At 39.4% G+C, this 12,449-nt stretch overlaps 1 protein-coding gene across 3 annotated transcripts in view; it reads right to left on the bottom strand.

Moving 5' to 3' along the window:
* The window catches only part of LOC120797585 (pyruvate carboxylase, mitochondrial-like), a 283,931-nt gene that overhangs the window by 15,164 nt on the left and 256,318 nt on the right, over positions 1 to 12,449 (bottom strand). For all 3 annotated transcript variants that reach the window (XM_040141374.1, XM_040141375.1, XM_040141376.1), the window contains exons 22-24: positions 5,865 to 6,044; positions 1,127 to 1,301; positions 220 to 293 (exon numbers count right to left, since the gene is read on the bottom strand). In XM_040141374.1, the coding sequence (XP_039997308.1) occupies positions 220 to 293; positions 1,127 to 1,301; positions 5,865 to 6,044 (429 nt within the window). The remainder of the gene's footprint in view (positions 1 to 219; positions 294 to 1,126; positions 1,302 to 5,864; positions 6,045 to 12,449) is intronic.

The raw sequence follows: 12,449 nt of genomic DNA, 5'->3' as shown, positions 1-12,449 counted from the left end.
ATGCCCTGTAGGACGACACAGATTCTGAAATAAATGTCACACCTGTTGCTCTACAGGGCTCATCAGCATGTCTTCCTCAGCTATTGACATGATTTATGTTAAATCTTAGGCAAAAATGTAAAACAATGAAATAAAAGGGATGAACTTAATAAAAGATCAGTTTAGTATTTTTAATTGAGCGAGAAAAAGGAAAAAGGTCTGTGGTATTAAGATGTGTACCTCAAACTCCTCAGCGATCTTGGGTCCATCTAGGAACAGCCTGGTGCTGAGACAGTCTACTGGGCCAAAGTTAGCTGAAAAAAATAGAAACAGATGTGACAGCAATATCAAAATCTTCAATCAGAAATGTTTTTGTCATTGTGACATTAATCCTTGTTGATTACAATGTTCAAAAATCAAAATGTGTCTATTATATGTATATGTTAATGATTTCCAATGTTTGATATTGGAAATGGAATTGGAAAATGCTGAGTATCAAGATCAGGTTCAGGGGTGTGTTCAAGTCTTAAACTGAAGTACAGAAGAAACTGGAGGAAAAATTTTTTTTAAAAAAAAATCAAACTTTAATGTAATGTACAATGTGTACTCACATTTCGTCGGTCCTGTACATGCTGCTGCTGACTGACTGCATTTCAAACTCACAGCTGCATAAAAATGCTAATTTCTGCCTCTAGCACCAGTTCTTGCTGCTCTGGTGTCTTATTTGTGCTTTATGTAAATTTGCCATCTGAATGACAGGTGATTGCTGGACTGTGTTGTTACCCCTTTGGGATTGAACAACGCTCTTTCCGGAATCTGAAGTGTGTGATTGGTTTCCTATGTGTAAGGCCACTGAACTGCCAAATACAACAGTTAAAAACATTTCTACCAAATGGTTGAACTTTATAATGAGTGTTCCTGACCTAAGGTTGGCTCATGCTAATTTCAAGCCCCAGAAATAATACAAATGAGAGAGTGTGTGTGTGTTAGAAACCAAACGCCATGATCTCAGACTTGTACAACATATCCAATTTGATAAAATGCACATTTCATTAATTAAACTTACAAACAAAACATTTAGTTGATTCCTATTTTTAAACAATTATGAGTATCTGAATATAAACCTTAATCAAGTCTGCCCACTCACAAGTAAATTCCTTAAATTCCTGGAACACCTTGGGGTACATAGCTGCTGACATCACATCCTCAGGGGTGATGTCATCACCGTGTGCAGCTCGGATGCCCTCCTCCAGGGCCTTGAAGTCCATAGGTGGCAGAGAGGCACCGGGACGGCCCTCAATACGGGGGAGAGACTTCAGCACCTGGGATAGGAGGTTAAAAGAGAAAAAAGGAAGGAAGTAAATAAGTTGTAGTGAGGGAGAAAGGGGAAACACAGATTGCTAAAAGTTTTTATTCAAAGTCATACAGTCTTTTTTCCCCACTCGTAACATCCCCATGGGACTCTGAAGCGTGTGGGATGTATCAAGTTGTGGAAAAACCTTCATATTGTACTTCACAACTAACCGTCTGGATGAAAGTTGCAACCTGTCAAAGCATTAAAGTGACAGAGACTTTTGGTGGGAGGACGACGATAAAGATACATCAGGAGCCGTTTGGAGGGATACAGACAGGGAGAGGAAACACTTGAATCGGAGAGAATATAAAACTTATTAATGCAAGTTATTTTTAAATTTGAATGAAAGTGACACCACTGTTGTCTCAGTATCTGCAGTGATTTCCACTTTAGTTCCCTCGATCTCTCCCACTCTCAATTCATCTTTATCTCTCCAGTAGAGTACCATCAGCCCATCGAATGACTGCAGTGGTGTCGCACGTGGGACACATCATCATCGTTCTTTCTTAGAAATAGTAAAGGATAAAGAAAGATAAGTAGAAAGACTGAAAGGAGAAGGATAATTGTTTAAACTGGAGGCTGCTAAAAGACTAATGATATGAAATTTGATCTGCCCCCACAGTTGTTGGTATCCACAACTTGTAGAGACAATCGATCTGAGGCTACTAATAATGTCTGGTGAAGAGATTAAGTAAAGACGGATTTCGCCTAAAGCCTGTTGTTTTGTTTTTATTTCACAGATTTCATCTGCTTTTGATGACAAAGAGTCTACACAGGCTCAGAGGAAGGGAGGCAAAGTTGCAGGAATCTCCATACAATTAGTTCATTTATTCCGCTTCAGTGCATCAACACTCAAAGGTTTCTTGGAAATATACAATGCTATGCTTTTTGTGTTACCTACCTCTGTGTGTGGGTCTCTGCTTATCTTAGCTTAATGCAGCTTAAAGTAATTATCGCCTAAACTGCATGCCTAAGCATGCTAAGAATTATATTGGTAATCTTTAGGTGTGTTTTCACTCATTTACACTTTAAGCATAGTGCTCTCTCTCTCTATATATATATATATGTATATATATATATATACATTTTGTGTTTGTGAATGTGTGTGTGCTGCTGTGTTGTAGTCAGTGTGTGTTCCATATCTCCACTAGTCTTTTGCGTATGTGTTTGTGCCTTGTGGAAATCTCCAGACAAAGGGCCCAGTGCAATGCTATTAGTCACAGAGCGAACAGTTCAAGGATAGCTGACTCATGTGTGTGTGTGTGTGTGTGTGTGTGAGAGAGAAAGGCACTTCCAATATGGCAGGCTCACCAGAGTCGGTGCTCATTAACATTGTGTCCTCTAAGGATGTCTTACACCTAAACTGCTTGATTGTTTAAGTGTGAGACACAGAGAGATAGGGACTGTGTGTGTGTGTGCGTGTGTGAGAGGGAGAGAGAGAGACAGAGAGAGACAGTCTGCATTAACGAATGAAGGAAAATCAAACTCTTCTGCCGTTATTTGCTCTTTCTCCTCATATCTCTTAAAACCACTCAACAACACACTCCTACTCTCTTTTTTATCGTCATTGATTTTTCCTCTTCCTTTCTTTTTGAGAGTGGGCAAAGGATGGTGCGGTATTTTAAACAATAATTATTATTTCTTGAATTCATTTTCTTTCTGATGGCCTCCTTATTCTTTCTTTCTACCCAGATCTCTCCATCCATCCTTCCACTGTCTCCCTCTCTCTCTCTTTTGCCCTCTTGTCTTTGTCATTTTTCTGTCCCTTGTCCATTTGCTCTGTCCACCCACATCGCAAATGAACTGAGCTCAGTGACCACTTTGTGTCTTGAAAAGTTTTCCCCATGCATGCAGACAACTTGTGTGCATTTCTGAAATAAATGCATGCGGGAGCATGTATTATAATGCTGGAATGACTGTTTGCTGACTAATGCTACCAAAGCTCCATTAAGGAAACAATACTTCATCCATGCTGCTTGCATTCAAGTATAACCTTAAACTACAGCACACAGGGCTGCAGATAGTATCTCACTGGCTTGCATGCAGTAATGTAATGGTGAGTATATGCCTTTGCTAACACGCCAACAGATACTGAAAAAAAATTAACAGCTGCTAACTAACCGCACTAGAACTCTCAATAAGAGCCACATACACACACATGCTTTAAGATACACAGATGCAGCGAAGTAGCAGTAAATAATGGTCAAAGTCTTAACTCCAGTCAGTGACTGGTAGGAGGCAAACTACCACTACTGACATAGTTCAAGCTGTTTTAGTAAATAATTACACAAATAAAATAGTGTTTTACTTTCTTCTAAACAACTTTTGCTTTACCAAACTTACATAAGCTTGACACCAATTATTTGGATTTATACTCCAAATGTATCCCAAGATATGGTGTGAGCGACAGTAACATTTGTTGGATTTATCTCAGACCTGCAGCTTGCATGTAAACACAGGCGCGTACAGTAAGCAGACAGATGAAAACATTGTGAAAGGAAAGCAAAGATGGTTTGTAAGAAAGCTGAACTCTGTATTTAACTGAATCAGTGTGATGGAGAGTTTGTTCTTCAGTAAGCTGTGTGTGAGAAAGCCTCTTGGTGTTTGTGCATTAAAGATTGATTTTGGATTGGTATTGTCATGGTATGAAGATCTGTGGGGGAGATTTAGAGGAATACTCTGACTTTTTTGTCTGAGATAAGAAATTGGGAGCACTTCTACCTATTTGCTGAGGATTTACTCTGAACACTATAATAAAAGCTACAGCTTTGACACACTGTTCAAATGCTTGATGAATGGTGCAAGCTGGCTGAACCTCATGTTAATTACATTACGAAAACCAAAGAGTTGGAATACAAATATTCCCTTCTAGGATACACAAAAGGTAGCAGAAGAAAATTTCAATAGCCAAATACATGAACATTTGCATTCATGTATGCTGCAGGAGGGCCAGCATATCTCAGCAGAAGGTATTCCCCAATGCTGACTGAAAATAAAACAAAAAACAAAAATGGATGCCTGAAAATTTGAATGTATACCGAGAATGAGAAATACGAGACAGATTGAGAGACACTAATAGAGAGGTAGAGGGAGATGGGTTGGATAGTGTATGTCAAAACTGAAAAATCACTGACTGTCAAGGGTGGAGCTGCCCGGGAAACTAAATGAAAAACATTTGATCATATAATCTTCCAACTGTATGCCAGTGAAAGGAGACGGGGAGAAAAGACAACTTGATGATAAGGTGACAGCACGTCAGGAATTAGTTACATAGAGAGGTAAACAAAGAGCAGGAAGGATGAAACAGTGACTGGAGAGACAAATGAATCCACAAATAAATGGGTAGATAGGTTCATAAAGTTACAACTAAGCAATGCAAAAGCTTAAATTAAAGATGAAACTGACAGTAAAGGAAAAAAAAATACTATTTGCTAAATTCAATGCTGTTTTTCAGAAAAGTGGCAGAAATAGATAACTAATTGTGTTTTAATTATCTTTTAGCTTCCGTGGAAGTATAGCTCAGGCTCTGCAATAATGTCTACAGATTTGCTGCAAGAGTGCATACACACACACACACACACACACACACACACACAGACACAGACACACACAACTCTCAGTCACACATGCTGACATGATGAGTCCCCTGTTAGGAAGTGCAGACAGGGTCTCACACCAGACATTTCACATTTTAGGTGACAGCCAGCTCACTGAAAATACATCATGAAACACTCAGCATCTGTGGAGGTTAGTGGGAAAAAAGACATCCACTGATTTCTCTGCCTTTTTTGGGAAATGTCAGGTATGCCAATATGTCAGCAGGTTTTTGGGAGAATGTGACAAATTTGCCTTTATACGCGTGTGTGTGTGTGTTCATGCAACTCTCCCAAGGAGACTTCAAGCTGTTGGCCCCTGCAGCACAGGAGTGTCTCCCTCTCTGTTTTGCAGTCACGAAGAAAGGAGATGAAAGAGGTAGACAGAGGTAAAGAAGCACAGAGGAGATGAGAGGAAAGAGCGATGTCATACTTTTCTTCAACGTTTTCAACGTCCTCATGGGGACTCTCAACTAGCAGATGTAACCAGGCATGTGACAGAATTTGTTCAGGTGTGCACCTGTATTTACACGTGCCTTTAAATTTGCTCTCCCTGTTTGTGTTTGTGCTATGTGTTGGTTCATAAAAAGGGTTGTGATCTAAACAGTTGTGTATTTACCTAAATGAAGCTTTTAGAGCAGGTTCAAGCAGGAAGACAACTGTCAGGCCAGGATTTCAGATTGGCTGCTATTCATAGTGCTCTATCCCTATACATCTCCTTAACGGACGCCGTAGTCTTTTCTATATATATAAATTTTCTGCATTCGTGTTAAGTTGTGTCTTCGATTGAACTAGATGTAGGTGTTACATTTGTTGTAAACTACCTTTAAAATTTAAACTAATATTCATGAAATCCTCAGTGGAAATTATCAGAGGCCCAGGAGAGAAATAAAAATACAGGTAGAAAAGTTGAATGTACGTGTGTATATAGGGCAAACCTTAGATCTGAATGGCTCAGGGAACCCTCCATGTGGTATCCCAATGTATCCCTGCAGGAACTCGACCACAGACAGGGGGAAGGATAACTCGTCAGCCCTCTCCTCCACTTCTGCCCTGGTCAGGTTGTTCTGCACCATGAACTGGGCCAAGTCTCCCACGATCTTTGAGGACGGAGTCACCTGAGAGTGGAAATAAAAAGAACTGTGAGTACCAAATGTACAAATGTCTCACTGGTAATAATGAATCCCTTACTTTGATTAGGAAAACAAAGGAAGTGAAAGATGAAGGGAAGAGCTAATATCAGCTCTGTTATCAGGTTATCAGGTATTTTTATTTCACCCCGACTGAGCACAAGAGATTAGTAAAGCTTCTGCACGCAGATGATATCTCACCTCAAGTAAAGGTGTTACTATTTCTCTCTGGTACGTGACCACTTCTCATTTAATCTGACAAACATCTGAAAAACTCACAGAGAAAATCTTTCCAAGACAATATTACAGTTTCCATGGTGTAATCTTAGTTTAATTTTTTTTTCCTTCAAAAAGAAGAAGTTGTTGCAATTCTGTCTATCAGGCTGCACCATTTGCTCTGTAAGGTCCTGCTGTGTAGTTTCCTGTCAGAGTTAAGCAGTTAGAAATGGACATCCACAATGATTTTACCACAAGAGAAAAGTGGTGACAGAGTCTTTGTTTTAATGAATTTGCTGTCTAAGAAGATTAAGTACCGAGTGACCCAGAGAAAAGAGTGGGCCGGGAGAGCAGAATGAGAAATGAAAAGATGTTTACATCTTTACAGTCTCTTTAATCATTTGATTTGGCCGCCATGAACAAAACTACACAGGTTTTCTCTGTGAAAACTGAATAAACCTGAAAATGAAGAGGGACGCAGAAAGACTTAGGAAAACATTATTCAGAATCACATGTATTCATTTTCTCATTATTTATAATGGTGTATATTTATGGTAATAGCGATCCCTATTAGTTTTTTTTTACTTCAAGCAGGACACTGATGCAAATATCAGTTGCACACATTACTTTCTATTGTATTGAATGGAGAGACAGATTCAACGCTTACTGTTTGCTTCTATTTGGTACTCGCACCATTAAAGAGAGAGAGGGGTCAATTAATGCGACCCACCACCACTGTCCTGTTTTTGAGCCCCACACATATTTGTGGAGCTACAGCTTAAGCACTGACATCTGAAAGACTGCAGAGAACAAAGAGTGGGCCCACACATAGCTTGACACCTATTTCTAACAGATGTGATGCCAAAATATACAGAGTGAGACATGAAATACACAAATGGGCTCATGCATAAATGCTGCTCTGGGATTAACACAACCCTCCTGGGGGTTGGGAGTTTATGAAGCTAGCTGAGCTAAGTGCCTTTGGAGATGAGAGGACTACCAACCATCTCATTCTAACGTGTGTAGATAGTAAATGCCATCAGTGCAAACAGCGCTATTTATGACATACTAAGCATATTCTGTATATAGCATATTTTTGTCTTTGGGCAGGAAAGTCACCAGGTTACATGCAGTAACTGATCCGATTTTACAAGCATACCTCTACAACTTGGTATTGCACTACCATACTTCCACGGGCCCCAGTTATCCTGGCCTGTAGGCCCCCTTGTATGGGCCAACCTCCAAAACACTGGATGCTATACATCCCATTATACAAATGCATTCAAAAAGCATTTTTCTTAGACCTTCTCCTCATAGTAAATGCCAACATCTTTCAAACTGTATTCTCTCATATTGTAACCTAGGCTCTCTTTTGAAATTTGTAGTCAGTTTAAATCATTACACTGTATTTCACCACAATAAGCTACTCAGTATTAATATACTGCTTTTCAGGGAATCAATATGTATGTGTGTTGTAATGTTAACCCAAAAGTTTTTATTCAAATTTAAAGAACAATGGTTAATTATTTTTTGTCAAAGCAAAAATTGAGAAGATATATGCATATCAAATAAAATTTGGGCCCTAAATCATATGTAAGATCTCGCTTATCTAGCAGCCAACGGTCTTAATTGCACAGTTAAGAACCAACATTCTATCACTGGCTATCGACGTTGGCAGGTTCAACAATATTATGGATGGAGGAAAACAGACTGTGTGAGCCGTGTGATTTGGAAGAGTGGAAAATGAGTCCCATTTGCTTTTGTACTGTACTGTGATGATTTGAGCATGTACATTTTCCACGAAAAGGCTCAACAAAACCCCAGAGTACTCTAGTTTGCAGATAGTCAAAAACTGAAATGGTTGTTTAATTTCGATGTGTTTACATTTGCTGGCTAGATGGAAAATGTAATTAATATTTTCTCAGATTTTTCCTGTATTATCTAATAGCAAATATTTTTGTCAGAGATTTATGATTTTTTCTGTAGACAGTGAAAGTCTGCATTACACAATAATAGCTGTTTTTCAGAATCCAATTTTTTTCCTGTCAATTTGGCATGGCAGATGGGTCTAAATACAACAATTCCACTGAGCCTTGGCCATCGTTGCTATGGAGAAGAAGTCAGTCAGAGGCGGGAATCAGAGCACTAGCTAGAACAAAATGAAATGCTGTGGTTACTGCATTCATACAAAATTGACCCACATTTTGAAAGTGAACTGATTTAAGGTGCAGATTGGGTGTCAGTTTTCTCAACACTGTAATTTTCATCTTCCACCTGCTGTATTACAATTTTAAGCCCAATGTTTGGATGTTCCTCGCTGAAATACACCCTGGGAGTCATAGTTAACTTCTCACATTGCATTTTCTTTGTACACAGGCTTGTACCTTGAAATTTTTAATAAGAAAAAACCCCCCAGATATTTTCTAACACCGTAAATTTATCTTTTGCACTGATTATTTAACGGGGGGAGTTTCATAACCATCCAAGCCTCGTAAGTGCTTCAACTGTGAGTTACCTCACATTGTCTATGGAGAAAATGAAAGGGACTTTTACTTCTGGAACCAGAAGCACTTGAAATAGCTCCTCCCATTGTGCAACTCTAATTGGACGTTCATGAAACAGAATATTCTGGTTGTTCTGGCACTAGTTATTTGAAAACTTTGTCAGTGCAATCAATCTCCCTGTGACAAGCTACATCTTTTAAAAATAGCCCAGGATGCCTGTTAAAGTCCGCAACTGCTTGGGAAATTTTCAAACCAGCCTTGCAAGCAGATCAGCATTTTCCCAGCAAGACACAAGAAACAAGAAAGAAATGCTTTCTTTCTGATGGAAACAAGTTTGCACTTCCCCTCAGCACTTCCTTGCTGCAACACCTAAACCTCTGTTTGAGTGGGTTCGTGAATAGAGGAAATAATGATACATTGCTGTTACAGAATGACTGTTTACAGAGAAGCTTAAGAGATCTGAATGGGCTGTTGAAATCCCTGGTGAGGTCATTAACTTGATATAAAAGTGGAACAAAAGCGCACTGCTGAGTTCTGAAATCTATCTAAAACACAAGAAAGTAGCATGACTGTGCATTCCTTGTCTACCTTCACCCTGTCTCCCTATCTCTGTTGTTTCCACTGTGTCCAGAGTCCATTTTCCTCATGTTTTCACTGCAAAGTTAAGAGTTGTTGCTCTTCTCTTTCTTATGTCTTCATGAACCATATTTCTTACTCCATCACTCTCTAGCTCGCTTAACTACCATCTTCTGTCTTCGCAGTAAAAGCCAAGATGTTGAATTTTTACTCTTTCCTCATGAATCACCTTAGTCCCATTCCCCATCCCTCTTTTCTTCTACCCGTCTGCCAAATATTTTTTTTTGTCCTTGGTCCACAGTAGTAACACAGAGTGTTACTCTCATTATCAATCTCTCTTGAAGAATCACCCTCCTCCAACTCTCTCTGGGTGCCTCACACACAGGAAACGGAAATCTTATTTCCAACTGTGTGTGAGCTATATATGATGTGTGAGCTTTTCTATACATTTAGACTAGGAATGAGGTAAATCACATCCTGGCCATGCAGGGTTAGAAAAATCTGATTTCCTCTGTTCCTGTGTGAAGCTAAGCTCGGAGTCACTGTGTGAACTGCGCTCAGTCTAACTGATAACATACTGTCATTATGTCAGTAGTCCATATCTGTCTTCCATATATGCAACACACTGTTAAAGATGTAATTGTATTTTAAAGGGGAAGTTTCGCTTTTGACCAGACTGAGGTAAGTAATCTGTTTCATGAACCTCTGAACAAAACCCAATCCAACAGAAAAGGAGTTGTTATTCTATCTCAAGTCAGCAAACATTGACCACATTTTATAAATGTTTGCAGACAAACAAGTAGCTTATTGTATTCAAAAAAACACTGAACTGTTAGATAAAAGTTAAGGTCTAAAATATGTGTGTTTGATCTTTGGCAGTCATGTTGAAGTAAAAATTTCATACTTGGCCAAAGGGTGGTTTCAGATTAAAGGTCTTTAGCAAACTATTTCAAAAGGGTTAATCTTGTGATGATGAAAATGTTGAGAGATGTGTGGAAGTATTATATAGTTCATTTATATTTATTAACAAGCAGGAGACTTGTGAGATTTTACGATATATGTAGTGTTGGGTGAGCAGAGATGTTAAAGACGAGGGGTGTAAGAAAGTCTATTTTTACTGAACAATTATGAATGAACCTTTTGTAAAATATGTCATTAGTTACATTATCTGTGTTTTCAACAGTGCAAAGTAGCAGTCAACATAAAGTACATTTGAGGATGATGGGAATATCATTCATTCTAAAGGTATATTGTCGTAAACCAAAGTACTGGACAAATAGAAATTTTGACCTGATGAAGGTATTGGGTGAAAAGTCAGGGAATCGCCAAAGAATATAAATGTCTGCATCAGATTTCAGAGTTATACTGTATATCCAGGACAAATGTCATGCTACTGCTGGTGCAAGAGAAGTACGGGGGATCACCAATGTCATTAGGATTCATCCTCTGGGAACCATTAATGTCTGCATGAAATTTCATGGCAGCATCTTATACATTTCTGCTTTCAGTAATGTTTCTTCCCCTTAGCATGCAGCAGCATTCAGCACTTTCCATGTCTCTCTCACCATCTCTGAAACTCATCAGTAACATTATGTAGTTCTTCATGTAGACTCATCACACTTGATACTCAAGACCCCTCTATTCTTACTACCAGCATGTTCCTTCTCTATCTCATACTACTCTTCTTCCACTCAGCTCTCACTGAGTGGTCCTGCGTGACTCAATACTCCTGGCAGCAGAAATCAGGTACTGTGTTGTGTGTGTGTGTGTGTGTGTGTGTGCTTGTATGTGTTATGTGTCTGTGTACTCAAATTTGTTCTAAAATGCAACTCTATCCAAACCAGAACTCCCCTAATGGGCAAAGGATTATATCATCCAAAACTGTGTGTGTATGTGTGTGAAAGTGAGAGAGGGCAAATACCACACACACACACACACACACACACACACACACACACACACACACACACTATGATGCTAGCCAGCCAGTCCAGGAGCAGAGTGAAGAATGGTACCTGTCAGGCGAGGGGGAGACAGGAGACTCGGAGAGGGGGAGGAGAAGTGGAGAAACGGTAGGAAGATTAGGGATACATGAGGGAAGTGTAGTCGAAATGAAGAAAGGTGGGAGGGAGCGATGAAGGAGCAGATGAGACTAAATGAAAGTGGAGAGGGCGAGCAGGGAGAAAACGGCAGACAGGATGATGAAGAGAGTGACAGGACGAGTAGGAGAGGGGGAAAATGAAAGGGATAAACGGATGAACCGAGGGGAGGAGACACAGAGGCAAACAGACAAGAGCAATAGACATCTGCAGCCCCACAGGCAGTACAAGGAGGTGCTCCACCTCGAAGTAAGAGAGATGGAGTGTGTGTGTGTTTAAACAGTGGGGAGGTGAGTGAATAGGTGCCTGTAATTGCAAAATGGAAGTGACAGTAAGTGGGGTAAGAGAAGAAGACAAAACACACAAATACATATTCAACTTGTCCTTCTATTGACAAGCTCATGTTGTGACAGATGTTGCTGAGTGATAAAAGAGAAGGGATGGAATACAGGAAAAGGAATGCACGTTAAAAGCAAAGAAAGAGAGGAAAGAGGCACTGGAGAGTCAGAAAACTGCAGTTCCAGCTGTATGCTAGTCAGGGACAGTTTCAGGACTTCATGTAACTGAACTAGACTGGCTCCTGAAGAACAGACTGTTACAATATGATGAAACAGAACTCAGACCAATAATGGATTAACAGTTTAAGCAAATTTTTTTTAAGCAAAAATAGCAAAGGTCACTGATTCAATTTTCTTAAATGTGAATAGTTTCTGGTTTTCTCAGTCTTCTGTGAGGGTAACCTGAATATGTTTGGATTTTTTACTGTTGGTTAGAGAAAATAAGACATGAATAGTAAATTATTTTCTTGTCAAGAGTTAGATGAGCAAATTGATACCATTCTCTTGTCTGTACAGTAAATATAAAGGCCAACAGCTGGTTAGCTTAGCTTAGCATAAAGACTGGAAAAAGGGTGGAACCCTTAGCCTGGCTCTGTCCAAGGGTTAAAAATATCCTCCTGAAAGGACACCCAAAGCACATAAACATGTTATAACTTGTCT

The sequence above is a fragment of the Xiphias gladius genome, chromosome 12 (assembly GCF_016859285.1).
Source record: "Xiphias gladius isolate SHS-SW01 ecotype Sanya breed wild chromosome 12, ASM1685928v1, whole genome shotgun sequence".
Classification (NCBI taxonomy): Eukaryota; Metazoa; Chordata; class Actinopteri; order Istiophoriformes; family Xiphiidae; genus Xiphias; species Xiphias gladius.
The sequence above is the reverse complement of the archived record's forward strand: the minus strand, read 5'-3'. Positions and strand labels throughout refer to the sequence as shown.